The following is an 18393-nucleotide window of genomic DNA, read 5'->3' as shown; positions in this document are numbered from 1 at the left end:
CTCCGGCTACCTCTGTGTCCTGAGCGTCCAGCATGGAGTCTGGTGCAAGTGAACACCAGTGCATGTCTAATAAATGGCAGCCTCATCTGTTGTGAACCAGGCTGGGTCAGGTGAATGCAGATAAATTACTTACTTCAAAGATCATATGGAATTCCAACACTGTTCCAGTTGCCGGGTCATGGGCCCCTGGGAAAGCAGGTCAGGGACACAGATCAGAGGAGAGAGTGGGTTTCCGTCTCATCTCCAGTACTTACTGGTTATGTGACCTTGGGAGATGGCCTCACCACCTTTAAATGGGGATTATAAAGTCCAGTTTGCCTCTGAGGGCTGTCCTGAGAACTGCTGTTGATTCTGTAAAGTCCGGGACGTGATGCCTGGCACAGGGCACGGTTCAGGGAATGGTAGTTGGTTTTATTGTTGTTGCTGTGTGTTTGTTGTAGTTGCTGTTTTACAACAAGAGGTTGAAGCGATCGCTGTAGGGCAGTCTGCCTCTGGAAACTTCTGATTCAGTTCATGAGAGATCTAAGGAAAGGCACAGCCACAAACCTGGGGACAGAAGAGAGCAGGCAAAAAGGAGCAGGTTATGGCTCTCCAAACTGTCTCCAGTTGCTTTTCCATTTCACCAGTGAGGCTTCCTTCCAAGTAGACGCTGGCCATGTCATTTGGGAGGCTAAGTGGTGATAGAGTGATAATGTGGTGACCAGTTACTGGTCCTGACTCAGGGTTACCTGTGGGGACCAATAGGCAGCTGGCAGCATCACAGAGTTGAGGGGCTCCCCAGGATCTGAGTGGGGCTCAGATCCTGACATCTGGGTTCCTGATGGGGTTGTTCCTTCAGAAGTAACATCAGTTCAAGTCTGACACATCTTCACTCTTTTCCTCATTCAACATCTACTTAGGGGGCCCCCATCACAGGCCAGGATGAAGGGGTATAGACAGAACTACATGAGTCCTATTTCAAGGAGACGTGGTTCATGTGTGTATGCTCAGTCATGCCCAGCTCTGGGATCCCGTGGACTGTAGCCCGCCAGGCTCCTCCGTCCATGGGATTTTCCAGACAAGAATACTGGAGTGGGTTGCCACTTCCTCCTCCAGATGAGTTTCCCAACCCAGTGATCCAATTGGCACCTTCTGAGTCTCCTGCATTGGCAGGCAGTTTCTTTACCACTGAGTCAGAGCTCACAGTCTAATGCAGGGGTTGGCAATCTTTTAAAATAAAGGGCCAGCTAATACAGTCATCCCTCAGTGTCTGCAGGGAATTGGTTCCAGGATACCTGTGTCCCCACCCTGTGGACACCAAACTCCTCAGATGCTCAAGTCCCTTATGTAAAATGGTATACTATTTGTATAAAATCTGAGCACATCTCTCACATACTTTAAATCATCTCTAGATTACTTACAACACCTAGTACAATGTAAGTAGCTGTAAATACAATGTAAATGCTATGTAAGTAGTCGCCAGTGCACAGCAAATTCAAGTTTTGTTTTTTGGAACTTTCTGGAACTTTTTTGCCAAATATTTTTGATCTGTGGTTACTTGAATCCACTGATGCAGAACCCACAGATACGGAAGACTGACTACAAATATTTTTAGCTTTGTGGACCATATGGTCTCTGTTGCAATTACTCAGCTCAACTATTGTAGCATGAAAACAGCTATAGACAATATGGAAACAGGCATGACTCTGTTCCAATAAAACTTTCCCTAAAAAACCCAGTTCGGCCCAAGGGCTATAGTTTGCTCACCCCTTAGAGAAAGACGAAGTTGTAAATAGGTCGTGACGATGTGTCATTGTGCAGATATTACATGATGTGGTAGTGGGCCAATAAGGGAGAAAAGTATTTCTTATTTAAGGAACTTCCTGAAGAAATTAGCTGGGTGCCTTTGGGAAAGTCACTCTCTACATCTTAGTTTCTCCAATAGGATTTTGATATTATCACAGGATAAATGTGAGGACCTATGCATGTAACATGCTGTTTGGGTCACAGTGATGTCTATAAGTCAACTTGATAAATGTTAGCAATAATAATAGCTATAATAATAATAATGATAATAATGTTTTTGAGGGGTTTTTAGATGTGGTAGCCACACTTTCATGCACTTTGCACATATTATCTCATTTAAACCTGAGAACTATACTCTGGAAGATCTATACTCATTCCTTCCATTTTACATATGAGAAAACTAAGAAACAAAGAGGTTAAATAACTTAGCTAGTAAGGGCAGAGCCAGGATTCAAAGAGAGTCCAAAGCCAGAACTCTAACATTACACCTACAATTACCACTGATTTTATGTTTGTGGCCCTACTCAAGCTGGGAGGGACAGTTGCTGGTTAGTACGCTTGTTGCTGTGGACAGCGGGCATGGGCTTCATTGCTCTCCGCTGGCAGCAGAGCCTGAAGCCAAGTGTCTGGGTGTGGCAACCGATGAGGGAAGCCCACACTCTGTGAGCAGGACCTCGAAGGGTCATTCCCACTGTGTCTGCCCTAGGGACTCAAAGGTACAGGTGGTGTCTTCCAGCCGTCTGCCCTTTGCAGTTAAGCATGCTTTTTGTTGTATCAAGCTTCGTTCCTCCCCCATCCTTTCTCCCCTTATCTCTTATTACCATTTACCCCCCAAAAAACAAATTAAAAAATATGGAGTCCTGTAAGGATGGGTGATGATATCCTTACTCACTAATTCGGAGCCATCTCTTTAGAGTTCAGTTTTCATTCTGTGCTCACAATGAGGGCAAATGGACCAACTCTGTCAAGAAAGAGAGCCATAAGCCCTCTGGACTAAGGATGCCTTTGTCTATTTCTGAGTGATGGCCTCCCAGGGATCGGATGGTCTGGCTTACGATCATGCTTTTAACAGCTAATTGCATTTCTTAACTATGCTGCTTCAGACCAAGTTACACAAAGTATTGAATACAATTCCTGGAAGTCTGACATAGCTTTTCAGAGTAGCAGGGCAAAGCTCATCTTACTGGAAATCTCCCTTGGCCTTTGGAAGGGGCTCAGAATAGCAAGAGTCAGAAGCCCCCACTCCCTTAGTGTACTCCAGGATTCCAGTGAGAGTTGGCCCTTGAAGTTGGGGTGGGAGCCAGCCTAGAATAAACCTGTTAAAGGCAGCTTTTACTTGGCCCAAGGTTGAAATTCAGAGCACCAGACTCCAGGGAAGATGCTTGTGTTCAAGGATTGATATCTGTGGCTAGCTCATAATGATAATAATGACAATAGGTACCACTGATTTCACTCCTGTGGATCAAAACCCTCTTATGCAGCACTTCTCAGCATCACCTTTCTCTTGTTGCAGCTGCTGTTGCAAAGGCCACTTCTGCGTGGGATGTGGTCAATTTCCCGCAGGTACCGCCAGACAGGTTCTCACCTTAGATGTGCCTGTGTCACTTGCCTCCTATCCTGGGACTTCCCTATTGATGCCACTGTAAATAGAACCTCACTCTGCACCCACATAAGTGCAAGGAAGTTAGTGTCCCATGGGGTGGAATGTTGGCCAATGGGAGATAGAAGCCACTGAGGACATTCTTTTTTCTGTCCCTCCCCTGATAGATGGTCCTCAGACACAGCTTTCGTGGCTCGAGAGCTCTCAGAGATGCCACTGTGATTAAGCATTATGGGATTGCTTCTATCAGTGATAACCTGAGTCTGGCGGCTACAGTGTGCTCAGACTGGATTTCTGGGTGTGGGTGGTGGGGAGCTAGTCCACAGGGGTCTATTTAGGACAAGGGGTTCCCACCAAGTATGCTGCTGCTGCTGCTAAGTCGCTTCAGTCGTGTCCGACTCTGTGTGACCCCAGAGATGGCAGCCCACCAGGCTCCCCCGTCCCTGGGATTCTCCAGGCAAGAACACTGGAGTGGGTTGCCATTTCCTTCTCCAGTGCATGAAAGTGAAAAGTGAAAGGGAAGTCGCTCAGTTGTGTCCGACTCTTAGCGACCCCTTGGACTGCAGTCTACCAGGCTCCTCTGCCCATGGGATTTTCCAGGCAAGAGTACTGGAGTGGGGTGCCATTGCCTTCTCCGCCACCAAGTATAGAAGGCATCAATTTCAGTAGTGAACATGGGCTGGATGGGGTTAAGCTGGAATCAAGTAGAGGTAAATTTGCTTCAATACCAAGAAGTCTCAGGCCTATATTCTTGACTTTCTGAGGATGTTGGCTATTTACTGCCATAAATGTGGAGCAGATTAAATGCTACTTTTTTGCTCTGGAGTGCATCCCCTTTGGCTAGTCCGGGGGTTGGGCTATGTAGCTACTTGAGAACTTTCTGGGCCAAGGGCTAATGGACTATCAGGACAGAGAGAGGGTGTTTTGGATGATTTTATATCAGCACTTGAGCCAAAACCCCCACACACCTTTTGAAAGACCAGACAAAATAAAATCGGGACAGACTCCACTGTGATAACATCCATCTCCACTATGACGGATGCTGAGCCTGGAATGCATTAATTCCCCATTCATGTTTAGAGGAGATCTACATGCTTCCATACAGAGGACAACCAGAGATAATCTAATCTAGGGTTTGTTTCTATTTTTTTTTCCTGTTAACTACTAATGATTTTACCCAGAAGTCACAAGCATGGTGTAACAGAGACAATGCTCATGTGAGAACATGGGAATGTTATATTACACAGTTTCCCTTGCAGTTGTGTGCGGCCTCAGACTAGATTCTAGCTATTAATAATGGGAAAGTAGGTAGATATTCTTTACTGCCTGGTGGCTCGGGTGGTAAAGAATCTGCCTGCAATGCAGGATACCTGGGTTTGATCCCTGGGTTGGGAAGATCCCCTGGAGAAGGGATAGGCTACCCACTCCAGTATTCCTGCCTGGATATTCCCCATGGACAGAGGAGCCTGGTGGGCTACAGTCCATGGGGTTGCAAAGAGTAGCACATGACTGAGTGACTAAGCACAGGTAAATATATGCCACTTTCAGTCTTGCCCATAAAACTCTACATATACTACCCACCATTTCTCTCTTTCCCCCTTCTCCTGGCTGGAAGCCAAGAAGTCCGGTTAAGTGGAGCCCATGATGCAAGGGGCTTGACCCTTAACACTGCTTGGAGGTGGAGACACCCAGGAAATGCACCTGGGGTAGGCACCTGTCCCAGGCCAGGCTGTGTTAAGCCATTGAGAAAGGGGATTGCTCATTCTTGGAGCTTAGCTCACTAATGCTAACAAAGCAAGGAGACAATGCCCTGCCAGCCCTTGTGTCTCCAGATCTCTGTGACATGGTTGGAGTGCATCTCCAGCCATCTTTTCCACTGGTATCCTAAGGTTTACAGGTTTTGCCACACTAGATCATGATGGAGGTATAGGAAGATTTTACTACTGGGCCAGGTGGGTTCCAGAAGAGCAGCCTTCTGTGGGAAGAGCAGAATTTGTAATTCACTGTGATCATTTATTTCCCTGCGCACACAGGCGAGGGACTGCCGAGAATCAGCCTGCAAAACTCCAGACCTCTCCCTCTGCTTCCATCCAGTGTCCTTTCGAGTCCATTGAGTTTTGTCCTCAGGCTTGGTTGCTAACAAGGAGATGAGGTTCCACCCTTCCAATCCTGTTGGTTTTGTAACCTGGAGTGCTGTAGAATTTTCTTATGCAGATACAGTATGGATTCTGCTGTCCCAGGGAGGGAAGGATCAGGGTGCCACCCCTCCTTTCATCTCCTACAAGGGACTCACCTGAGACTGTCCTCTCCAGGGCACCTCTCATGGGGAACGTTACTTTTTTCTCAGAGACAACCTAGCACTGAATTGTTTGAAAAAAGGAAGCTTTTCTCTTGGTAGGAAGCTTTGATCTTATTGCTTTACCAAAGAGTGACCTCTGTAATTAATATGTAGGGCATTTGGCTCTTGTCTGAGGTTGGATTAGCTCATAAAGGCCACCAACTGAGCTACAAATAGCTCACTTGTTGCCACTCAGAAGTGACAGCCCGTCCTTTTGGGAAGGACGATTCCCAAGTTGTTCTACTTCATTCCCAAATTATTTTCATACTCCTTCCCAAATCATCATTATATATATATATATGTGTGTGTGTGTGTGTGTGTGCACACATCCCCTAAAAGGTAGATAACTCTGTTCCATAGCCCAGCACTCAGATGGTAAAGAATCTGCTTGCAAGGCAGGAGCCACAGGAGATCTGGGTTTGATCCCTGGGTCGGGAAGATTCCCTGGAGGAGGGCATGGCACCCCTTCTCCAGTATTCTTGTCTAGAGAATCCCACGGACAAAGGAGCCTGGTGGGCTGTAGTCCACAGGGTTGCGGAGAGTCAGACATGAGTGAGCAACCAACACTTTCACTTTTTTACCAGCCCAGCACACCAGGCGCATTCCCACCTCAGACCTTTTGCACTGGCTGCTTCCTCTGCCTAGAACACTCTTCTCCAGATCTCTGCCTGGCTTGCTCCTTTCTTTCCTTCAAGTTGTTGCTCAGCTGACATCTTCTCAGGGAGGTATTTCTTGACCATCCTATAAAATTGCATTCCCCACCTCCCAGCAGCTTAATTTCTCTCCCTGTTTTCAATAATGTCACAGCAATTATCACCTTCCAACATGCTATCTATTTTACTTATTTTTTATTTATTGCCTCTGGTTTCCCTTAAACAATATATAAGCTCCAAGAAAACAGGGTTTTCATCTGTGTTGTTTCCTTTATCTTAAACAGTGCCTTTATCTTTATCCCTTGCATCTTAAACAGTGCCTGGACTATGGCAGATGCTCAGTGGATACTTGTTGAATGAATTAATGACCCCGTTTTACAGATAAAGGAGCAAAGTCTTAGAGGCGGGGGTTAGATTCCGAGCTAGTGAGTACCAGGAAAGATTTCAAACCCATGAATTTCTGCTTCAAAGCATGTGTGTTTTTTTCTCTGACATCAGACTTCAGACATGTTCAATGTGGCCCTGGGGTCGTTATATGGGATGATGTGGCCGTGAGAAGAATATCTGTTGTCCCACATCAGGCACCAATGAGCGGACTGTTCGGGGGGAGCAGGGCACATGCTCTGCAGAGCTTCTATTGTATCCACAGAGGCATTTATCTCATCAGCAGCATCTGTGGGCTCTTGGAATCATTTCACCTTTCTGTAGTTCAAACGCCTTGAGCTCCCTACCTGCAAATATTGCCTTTGAGGTTTTTCAAGCCATGTTGAAGTCCCGTCATGCTTGACGGGACTCTGGTTGGGTGTTCCGTGACCCTGTTGGCAGCCACACACTTCTCATCAATGTGCTGTCTGTGCCCTTCTCTCCCAGGTGGCTCGCCTTGGAGGGGGTGACTTGTGATCAGCTGCTCATGTTTTGCTGATGGGGTTGGAGCTGCCAGAGTCACCTCACTTTGAGCCATAAAATTTTCCACGGAAGGGATCAAGTCTTGCCTTAAATCAGTGGGTCTTCAAGTAGGCTGAAACCTGAGTCCAACTCCCGGATATTCTGATTCAATTGGTCCAGACATCCATTGTGATTTTTAAAACCTCCCAGGTGGTTCTACGTAGGCAGCCAGGGCCGGAAATGCAGCTTAGGCTGATTCTAGAGCCTCGTTGCAAGAGGAGAGGCAGAAAATACAATTCGACTGAAAGCAGAAGTATTTCCGAAAAGTCACATCTCATCCTTCAATTCTCCTTACTTCCCCGGACATCCTGCTAGTACCTGGAGACCTTGGCCTCTTTAGTTTCATTGCAGGATTCTCATGTTTGTTTTCTTGATGCCTTTCTTACTATAGATGATGGCAGTTTTGGTTCTTTCCATGTCTATCAGTAAACTAGGCATCAAACTAATAGCACTGGCCTTATAGGTTTGAGACTAAAATAAGTTAATACATAGTTAAGTGCCTGGCATGCAGGCATGTATGGATCAGCTATCATTGTTGCTATCAAGCATCTTGCATATAAAATGCCTGTTCCAGAGTCTGTTGTTACAGTAGTTGGTATGAGCTCCACCATAAACTTCCCTTAGATTTTGCATGACTCTTAAAGTGTCTTTGCTGTGTCACTGGCATGCTCCAGAGACTATCACCAGAAAAAGTCTCATCCCATGTCTCTTTAAAGCTTAATACCACAAATTTTGGATTCTTTGCTGAGCATTTCCTGCTTGGGCACCAGCCAGTCTCACCTGCTTCTGGACTAGCTTTCTGAGCCTGGTACCATAGTGGTGGGCTTCTCCAGTGGCTCAGTGGTAAAGAATCTGCCTGCAATGCAGGAGACTTGGGATTGATCCCTAGGTGGGGAAGATCCCCTGGAGGAGGGCATGGCAACCCATTCCAGTATTCTTGCCTAGAGAATCCCAGGGACAGAGGAACCTGGTGGGCTACAGAGTCAGACACGACTGAGGTGACTTAGCATGTATGCACCATAGAGATATCTATTCCAAGGATGCCTGTGATTACTCCTGCCAGCTCTGTGGGGCAACTTTGTACCCTCAGGAGGACTCTGGATCATGTCTCTACTAGTCCAAGCCTCAGTTTTCTTCTCTCATTGATGCAGTCCCAGAAGTGGCTGTGGACAGATGCCACCCAGCCTGTGACAGTGACCGTGGGGAAAGAAACATTGAACTGAATGGAAGGGGGCCAGCACTGGCAGGACCTGTGAGTGGAGAGCCCTGAGCTGTTGGGCTGGCGGGATGGTGTAGCCAAACCACCAAATTGTATGTGGTCCAATCACACATACAAAGATCTCCTAGAACTGGACTTGGGAAACTAGCTGTGAGGACCTGGGATGCTGGACCCCGACCAGGGGACAAGCATCCACATCTACCCATGCCCTGCCTGGGTGAAACAAGGACACCTACTCTGGGGAGAGCACAGCAACACGAGCCAGCACGATAGATGGTTGTTCCCATCCGGAGAGACTGGCAGAGCGACCTGTGTCTGCGGACTAGACAGACTAGGTGATGCAGACACCAGCTCAGACTCCTGAAACTGTTGGCTGGGGGTGGGGGCAGACTAAATATTTAATAGGCTAGCCATGTAGTGTGACAGACAGGTGACTGTGGGCACAAGTCATAGGAAACCCAGCTTCACATGGGATTCCCAGTGGCAGCCGCTTCCCTCAACTGTGGCAACAGGCTGTTTGGCCACAAGTTTTTGCTTCATGACCACTCCATTCTGCACACGAGGGAAGCCAGGACACTATGCTTGTCTTGAGCTGGGCCTCATGCAGTTGTCCTGGCCCAGCACCCCTGAGAGGAGGGATTAGATTCTCTTGTTTACCACTGTGTCTCTTGGGCACAGAAAAGTATGTGGCCTTAGCAGGTGTTTTATAATCATCTGTTGAGTAAATGGATGAAGGCATGAACCAATGAGTGAATCTCAACACAGCGCAATGACGGGAAATAGACGCTACCTCCAGTCTACACAGCAGGAAGCTGGCAGGTGCCACAGTCACCTGTACGTCTGTGCTGTAAATGAAGTAAATAAGGTAAGACTTCAGCGCTCACAATGACTGGGATGGGAATTTGCATCAGGAACCAAGACGAGCGCAGAGGGAGGGCCGAATGGGTCTCTGTGAGTCAGGGCCCAGGACCTGGGCATGTTTGGGCCTGTGGATGGAGAATCGGTGGACCCAGCAGTTGGGAACGGCTGCCAACGGAGGCAGGACTGACACAGTAATGAAAAAGACATATGGTCCATTCAAGAGAGAGCTAGTTAGTGAGTAAATTGCTCTGAAAGTGGAATATTTCTGAGGTGGATGCAGAATTCACAGGCTTTAATCGTAGATCACGTCATGTTTTAAAACACATTTCTCTGTGTCGACAGTTTCACTTATTTTGCAGATTGTGCCTGATTCAAGAGCCATAATTCCTACCAGTGAGGCTGGAGCCGTGTCATTTGTGTTCCCAAATTGGGTTTGCAGATTGCACCTAAACAGCCATCTCTTCATTTAGGGGAGCTGAAGATGCACCATCAGCATGGCCACAGCGACAGACAAGAAGCCCCGCATCTGGTAGGGTTTCCCCCAGGCAGAGCTGACTCTGCAACTGGCAGGTCTTGTCCATTCCTAATGATGTTATCATCCCACGTGTGGCCTTCTGCTTTGGAGGCAGGTGGGTGCCCGAGGCAGCTGGTGTGCTGAGAGCGCTGGTAGAGTCTAAAATTTGAGGCTCATGTCTAGTACCAAGGACAGCTGCGTACGAGGCTCCCCAAGCACAGTTCACACGGATCAGCAACGGACAGAGACAGTGGGTTGCTGGGAAGCCCAGGCTGACTCCCAGGGACCTCAGGTGCCTGTGTGAGGCAAGGCAGCTGCAGGGATGGGGAGCCTGGTTAAGTCTCAAGGGGAGACACATACAGACAAGCTTCACTGATGGGGGTTATTACAGGTGTACAGCGAGGTGTGGAGCAGCTCAAACATCTCAACTGACATAGACATTCCCTCTGTGTCCAGAGTTTCTGGGACTGTACCAAGAAGCCAGATTCCTAGAGAACCCACTGTTCTGTATCTAGGTCAAGGACCTATTTTTGGGTGATAGGATGCCAAATGGGACTTCATCTGTTTTCTTGGAATTGGAAGCAGAAACCCAAAGTTGAAGTGAATAGGGGCTGTTGTGTTCCCATGTTTCTAGATGGAACCATCTGATACATCTCTGTGGGGCACTGCCCGCCCACCGTGTGCGGTGCACAGTTGTGTCTGACTCTTTGTGACTCTGTGGACTGTATCCTGCCAGCTCCTCTGTCCCTGGGATTCGCCAGGCAAGAATATTGGCCTGGCTCCCCTGCCAGGGGATCTTCCCAACCCAGAGATTGAAACCAGGTCTCCCGCGTCTCCTGCACCGGCAGGCAGATTCTTAGCCACTGTGCCACCTGGGACTCTCATACATACATATATACACATATACCTACATACATACTCTTTTTCTTTAGATAATTAGCCCCTAGGGTAGAACCTGTATTTTTGTTTCCCCCTTTAGACTGCTTGTGTCCAATGCTTTAGTCTCAAAGAGGCTAAACATTTATTTGGGGAGTTGGCTCCCTCAGAGCAAACTAGCCCCGACTGACCTTTCAGTATGGGATGACTCCAAGTGACAAGGTCCCTGTTCTCTATCGTAAAGCAGGAGAGAGCATCCGTCTTCTTCCTGTGCTGGGCCATGCTAGCGGCCAACCTCAGCAGAGCATGCGGACGAGTAGAAACTCCCGTCTCTCTTCCTAGGAGTTAGGAAGATCCCCTTGCAGGGGAGCCACTCCAATATTCTTGCCTGGAGAATCCCAGAGACAGTGGAGCCTGGTGGGCTGCAGTCCACGGAGTCATTAAAGTCGGACATGACTGAGCGCGCACACACGGTGTGTGAGGGGCCAGGCTCCCCTGTTCCCTCTCAGCCACCGTCCTCCGCACGCTGTGTGCCCGGGCTTCTGGGAGAGCTGACCCGGGAGAAACCACTGGCTGGCAGACACTAGGCTGTCCTCAGACTCGCCCCTGGGTCCTGTTGACTAATGCTTTCACACTGAATCTTAGGCGCTTGGACTCCTCTTCTCTTAGGATTCATTTTCTCCCAGGAAGCTGCTCAGTATTTCATGTAAACAGCCTTTTGTGTGCCTGGCCCCACCAATCCAATAGATTGAACCATAGAAATAATAGCAGCACCCCACTCCAGTACTCTTGCCTGGAAAATCCCATGGATGGAGGAGCCTGGGAGGCTGCAGTCCATGGGGTTGCATAGAGTCGGGCACGACTGAGTGACTTCATGTTCACTTTTCACTTTCATGCATTGGAGAAGGAAATGGCAACCCACTCCAATGTTCTTGCCTGGAGAATCCCAGGGACAGGGGAGCCTGGTGGGCTGCCATCTCTGGGGTCACACAGAGTCAGACACAACTGTGGTGATTTGGCAGCAGCAGCAGCAGCAGCAGCAATGTTTTTTGAGTACTTAACTATATTCGAGGTACAGTGTTAAGCACTTTGTATTCTTTAACTGATTGAATTCTCAAAATAACCTTATTAGTCAAGATTCTTTTGACTGCACGTTACAAAAACTCCAGCTAAAACCAGCTCAAACATAACAGGCCATGTATTGACTAATGGAACTGAAAAGTCCACTCTCAAGCACCTGCCAAAGTTAAACAGACAGAACAATGGCATGGGTACCTCAGAGTGGGACTTGGATACTCTTTCACTTTCTTTTACAGTTCTATATTATGTATTTGTTTACGCCAGACATTATTTTTTATAATAAGAGAACTTTTTAAAAAATGAATCTTCTATGGTATTCTCCCACATTGTTTCGTGTATTACAATCAGTTGGGACTCTTGTTTTCTGGTCTATGATCTCAAGGGCAGGGGCTTTTTTCTTACATGTCTTTGTAGCCTTTCCTTTGCCTTTTAAATTTGTGTTCAAGGATGTGTGTAGACTGAATTGGATTCATGTGTCTCATAAGGGAAGCTTTTTGCAGTTTCAATTCTTCCAGAAGGCAGATGATAATAAGAAAGTAGTTTACACTTGATCCAATACATGATTTCTCAGGACAAACCTTGTAACCTCAAATGGAGGTAATAATCCCAGGTTACTGTGAAGCTCAAATGAGTTAGAGCTCAGTGTGGGCTGTAAAACTCTGTGCGGCCGGCAGTTGGTAATGACCTGGGTTTATGGAGCCACCTCCTTCCAAAGCCTCTATTCAAGGTGAGTCATGTCTATTTCTACATTTCCTAAGGACCATCATCATTATCTCTTGATGAAAAGAAGCGGTGGAAGAGAGAGAGAAGCTGAGAACATTGATTTAGGACACACTGTTAATCCCCTGCTGTGAGCACACCCTGCACCCACATATTCCACTGTCAGATTGTCAAATTCTCCTGACATCTCATTCTGGGGAGCTTGAAGGGTCCTCAGACTCTTGATAGACTTAAGACTAAGTTCAGTATCTTGCTTTCCAAACGGATCCTCATGACATACTCTTATCCCAGGGAGTGGTGCCCTTTATACCTTCTCTTCCTCATGCTCCATATTCAAACCACTGCTGTGATCCATCAACTTTACCTGCTCTATGACCTTGGAATTTCTTCTCTCCATCTTCACTGCCGTGACCCTGGTCAAAGCTATCATCGTCCCTACCTCCTCCTTGATCTACCTGGGAAAGGGTTTGCCCTCCTCCAATCAAATGCCCTCCTCCAATCAAATGCAGTTCTGATCATGTCACCTGCCTGCTTAAAACTTTTCAATGGCTTCCCTCATCCTGAGGATGAAGGCTCCATCCTTAGCAAAGCTTACAACGGCCTTCATGGTAGGGTATCACCTACTCCACTCTCCTATTTTGCCCCTTCACTCTTCCAGACCCTCCTATGTGAGCTGTCCATAGGCCCCCTCACCTGCCTCTCTCTCCATGTGCTGGTCCCCAGGGTGGAAGGACATGTCTTTATCCTCCAGTTATTGCTCCTCAACATAGCTCAGCTCAGATGTCACTTCCTCAGCACCCAACTCTTATCTCCTTCTTAATACTTAACTACAGTTCAATTTCATATTACTTATTCAATTATGTGGTTAACATTTGTCTTTTCCGCTAGTATGTAGGCTCTATAAAGGTAGTGGCTGTGTCTCTTCTAATTCACTGTTGTGTCCCCAGAACACAGCACCCAGTGGGTGATTGGTACATAGGTGCTGAATGAATACACACATGCATGCCGGGCACTGTGCCGGGAGAGAGGGCTGCGAGACAGATTAAGTGATGCTGCTGCCCTCAAGATGCTCATAGTCTAACAGGAGGCACAGCACAGGTACACCGATCATTTCAAGGGGTCTGTGGGGATCCTCCGAAGAATTGTTTGATGGGGATAAAACACACGTAGAAGGGAATGTAAAGAGGCCCAGTCACACCAACGTCGAAAAACTAACTTGCATTCTCACAGACAGATCATATCTATATGAAATACAGCAATACTGCTCTTGGAGACTGACGACCTAGGTACGAATATGAACTCTTTCACTTACTAGCTCCAAGAACTTGTGCAAGTAACCGATCCCTTCAGAACCTCTTTTATTCTTCATCTGTAAAATGGATGCTTAATATTAACCTCATGGCCTACACTGAGACTTTACTAGACGTACATCAAAGTGTGTAGACAGTAAATGCACATCATGAATATTTGATTGTTGAATGTCTGTTACTTCTGATCACATTGAACCTTCATGATCTACCTACCATCCCACCCAAGACAACTTTCAGATGGTGAGCACCCCACAAGAGATGCCTGCCTTCTGTCCTTCTGCCCTGTGCCTGCACAGAGGGACCTGAGAAAGGCATCCAGTTGAGTACATGGCTCTGCAACCAGCCATGACCCCTGGAGAGGAGGTGAAGGCCTTTTAAGGTTTGGTCCATTTGATGGAGTTTGGACACACTGTTCAGTTTGGCCAATCTACCCAAGTTTGAAGCAGAGGAAAGAAGTTTCTGCCATGCCTCTGTCCTTGTCCTTCCTGGTGATTTTCCTTGAACCATTAATTGTGAAGCTATACTCTGAGCCTCCCTGACAATGGTTTCCACGTGTGGGCACTGGGCCTCCAGGGCCAGGGCTCCAGAGCTCTAATCATTCTGCCCTCTGTTCACCCTTCCCCTCGGCCTGCCTTTTCCTGGGGCCCCACCTGCCTGTCTTGCTGTTAACATCGAAGGACAAATGCAGTCCTATATTTCAGAGTCATCTGGCAGATCTGATTAATTTTGGAAATGAACAACGCAAAGATTCATCACAAACTTTCAGGTATGAGCAGCCATAAACAAAACCAGAGCACGGAGCACTATTTATTTATTAAAACTGTAAATTGAAGGGAAATGGGCTATTTATTTTGCACAATGTCTTCCACAGAAGTAATTGGCTCATTAATCACACTCTCACCGTGGTCACGTTTGGAAGGTCAGGCTCACGAGGGAAATGAAACAGGGGGTGGTGTTTACAGCTCTGGCAGCATGTGGAGCCCCACGAGGCTGGCTCCTGGGGACCGTGTCACATCCCAGGGAGATTCTATATCATGCGAAGGCAGCCAGGCAGTTGGGAGGGGGTGTGGCATAGTGGCTGGAGGTTCCCTGGGGGCTCAGCAGTAAAGAATCAGCCTGCAGTGCAGGAGATGCAAGAGACGTGGGTTCCCTCCCTGGGTAGGAAAGATTCCCTGGAGGAGGGCATGGCAACCCAGTCCTGTATTCTTGCCTGGAGAATCCCATGGACAGAGGACCCTGGTGGGCTCCGGTCCGTAGGGTCACAAAGAGTCGGACATGACTGAACGACTGAATACGGGCACGTACTGAGGAAGGGATCCAGTTATACCAGGGGCATTTCCATGGCCAGGAACTGAGGATGGATGAAGTGTGAGTAGCACATCTTAGGCAAGCAGAAAGTATTGGGAAAAACAACCTCCATGCTCCTCTTTGCTCAAGGGGTCGCTTCCTTGGATAGTCCCTTTAGTAGTTCAACGCCTTTTGGAAATCTTGGTGCTGCTCGCCAAGGAACCCAGGGACAGAATTTGAGTGCACCCTTCAGACACAGCACAGCGCCCCCTAGGGGCTATTGTGAGGGTGGCGGCAGAAGGAAGCTGAACGTCACCTGGAAGAGGACAGGGAGGGGTGGGGGCGGGGAACCAAGACTGGTTCTGAATTTCGGCCCCTGGGCTCAGCTGCTTCTCTCACCAGGAGTGGCTCCTCCTGAGAGAAGGTTCTGTGCCATGGACTGGATTCTGGGTGTTTTCTACAAAAAATGCTGTGTCACAAGCGGGGTCTGCAGTATACTTTGCTGGGCCCAGCACAAAATAAAGATACAGAGCCCCTTGTTCAGAAATTATCAAGATGGCGACAGCAGAGCATCAGACTAAGCTGGGGCTGGAGGTGGCTGGAGGGGACTCTGAACTCAGGGTCCCAGGCCACACAACCATGAAGCCACCTTAGCTTCTCCCTGTGGGGACCAGGGATGGGGCTGGGCCCCCTCCTCTGGGTACAGTGATGAGAAAGTTTAACAGAGAGAAGAGGCATCATGTGAGGAAGATCTTTAAAGTCTGGTTCCCAGGCGTGACCACACTGTAATCTGAAAAAATATCCACATTAGGGCTAATGCCCCTGAGGCCCTTTTTGGCCAATCAGTTGGTAAAGCACCGAGGAAAGACAGAGTTCCTGTCTGTGGGCAGAGAGATGGACTGAGGCCAGAGCCAGGCAGCAGGGTCATGGGATCAGGAGCTGGAGGTGTGCCCACTTCCTTCCCCTCTCTCCTCTTGAGTGCCAAGGGCTGGAGAGTGAGCAGGGCTGAGCACACAGTTTTGGGTGACTGTCCCGCCCTTACTTTCCCATCATGAAGAAAGCAAGCAGAGACAGACTCTTAAGGCCAGGGAGTTTCTGTCTTGCCTCAGAACTCCCTTGGATCTCTTGTCTGCATTTAGAAAGAGATGACGAGAATAAAAAGGCTCTGATTTCCAGCAGCCTCTGCTTCACAGGCACCATGTTAAATAGCTAAATCATGGCAGCCTCGTTCCTGTAAAAAGACTTTTGGAGCGTGGACAGAAGTAACTTTCCCATTTGGGATCAATGTGTGTGTATGTGACATACTGCATGCGTGTGCACACACGTGGATGTGTGAAGCCTGTGCATGTGCGTGCAAACACTGAAGGTGCAACATGCGCCTCCCTATTACTTGTGTGCACAGCAGTTGTAGGGACTGTGTGTGTTCACACACAGTTGAAGGTCTGTGCTTGAGTAGACTCTGATGTCTGAAACCTTTACACCCTGCTTCTGGCAGTCAGTCTCGTCTGTTGTAAAGAGCAGGGGCAAGAGTCAGCAGCACGTGAGCGGGCTGGGTCTGGGGTGAGGGGGGCTGTCTGTCGTCCCAGTCGGTATCACAGCCACATCAGAGCTCCATGGGGTGGATCCGCTGCCTCTGTTCACCAGCATGCCTCTGTCCTCTGCTTGCTTTGGCTTCCCCCTCTCAACCTCAGCGCACACAGGCTCTGGCTCACTCAGCCCTCTGGGGCTCATCTCTGTATGTGGTCGTGGCTCCTAGCCTTCTTCACCAACTGTGTCACGGTGCCAGTTTGCAGGCAGAATGTGATCAGCCCAGCTCACTGTCTTGAGTTGTCATCAATCGCTGACCAGTCTCTGGATCCTGCCTGCAGGTCAGGTCCCATCAGCTATAGCGGAGGGAACCTAGTCACGGTACAAGTGGGGTCACTGCTGGGGCCGTGGTTGGGACAGTTTTCCTTAGAAGTGCGTGGACGCAGAGGGCCATGATGAACATCCCAGGTCCTTCAGCAAAGCCTCTGTCACCTGCTTGGGACCCACCCTGTGGAGGCTGGGACACCTGGGCTGCCCCACAGGCAGGACTTGCTGGGCAAAGTGGGCTCAAGGGGAGGCAGCCTTCTGGGGCCTGGGGTCTGCTCTTCACCCTCCTCTGCTCCCCCCTTAGGAGTTAAAGTGTGCCCCCTACTCATATGTTGAAGGCTTGACTTCAGAATGTTACCTTGTTTGGAGATGGGGTCTTAACCAAGGTACTGATGCTAAAATGAGGTCATTAGGATGGACATTAATCCAGTACAAATGGTGTCCTTAGAAGAAAGAGAAATTTGTAAACAAGACACAGAGAGAAGATGGTTATTTGCCAGCTAGGGAGCAAGGCCTGGCAAACCCCCTTTTGTCACAGCCCTCGGGGGAATCAACACTGCCAACACCTTCATTTTGGACTTCTGGGCTCCAGGAACGTGAAACACCACACTTCTGCTGTTTAAGCCACCTGGTCTATGGTATTTTGTTATAGAAGCTCTAGCAAACTAGTACACACACCAAGAAAAACTTCCCCAAAAGAAGGGAAGAAGCCATTGGACACCACCGTCCCTAGAGGGTGGACTAGGGCTACAGATGTCCAGTGAGGGTGACAGCCAGGAGGCCAGGCCTTCTTGCACTCACAACCACCCCTGTGTGTAAGGCCCCTAACCTGGGTGCTTCCGACACCGGGCCCCTGGACTCATCGCAGGAGGAAGCTCTGAGTCTGGTATCTTAACGAGGTGTTTACCATCTTTGGTGAGACCCACTGACGGCCAGGAAAAAAATCTCATCCTATTTGCATTTCAGAAAGAGTCCTTGAAAACTAGTGTGGAGGGGAGGGGAGATGGGAATGGAGGAAGGCTGGAGTCGGGGAGGCAGGCCCTCGTGTGTGATGAGGGGGCCCAGGAGGGGATTTGGGGGCTGTTGAAGAGGCATCGTTGCCACGATGGACTGACAAGATATGGGAGTGAGGAGCAGGGAGGTTAGAGGCAGAGGACTCTGGTGTGAGCACCTGGAGGAGGGCGGTGCTGGTCACCTGGGTGGGCCTGGAAGGATGAGTGACAGGTCTGTTTTCTGCATGTCAGATGAGCACTGTCCAAGGGACAGCCACCCAGCTGCCTGGGGCCCGTCAGCAGCAGAGACTGGGCCTGGGGCGCAGAGGGGAGGTCCGGGCACAGGCAGGGATTTGAGT

General features: G+C 48.6%; 1 protein-coding gene across 1 annotated transcript in view; it reads right to left on the bottom strand.

Annotated features, from left to right (window-relative positions):
* Positions 1–408: 408 nt before the first annotated feature.
* Positions 409–18393, bottom strand: part of GALNT18 (polypeptide N-acetylgalactosaminyltransferase 18) — a 379685-nt gene continuing 361700 nt past the window's right edge. The window contains exon 11 of the mRNA XM_052652828.1: positions 409–546. Within this exon, the coding sequence (XP_052508788.1) occupies positions 523–546 (24 nt within the window). The 3' untranslated portion in view covers positions 409–522. The remainder of the gene's footprint in view (positions 547–18393) is intronic.

The sequence above is a fragment of the Budorcas taxicolor genome, chromosome 15 (assembly GCF_023091745.1).
Source record: "Budorcas taxicolor isolate Tak-1 chromosome 15, Takin1.1, whole genome shotgun sequence".
Lineage (NCBI taxonomy): Eukaryota > Metazoa > Chordata > Mammalia > Artiodactyla > Bovidae > Budorcas > Budorcas taxicolor.
Note: the sequence above shows the minus strand (reverse complement) of the source record. Positions and strands in the feature narration are given on the sequence as shown.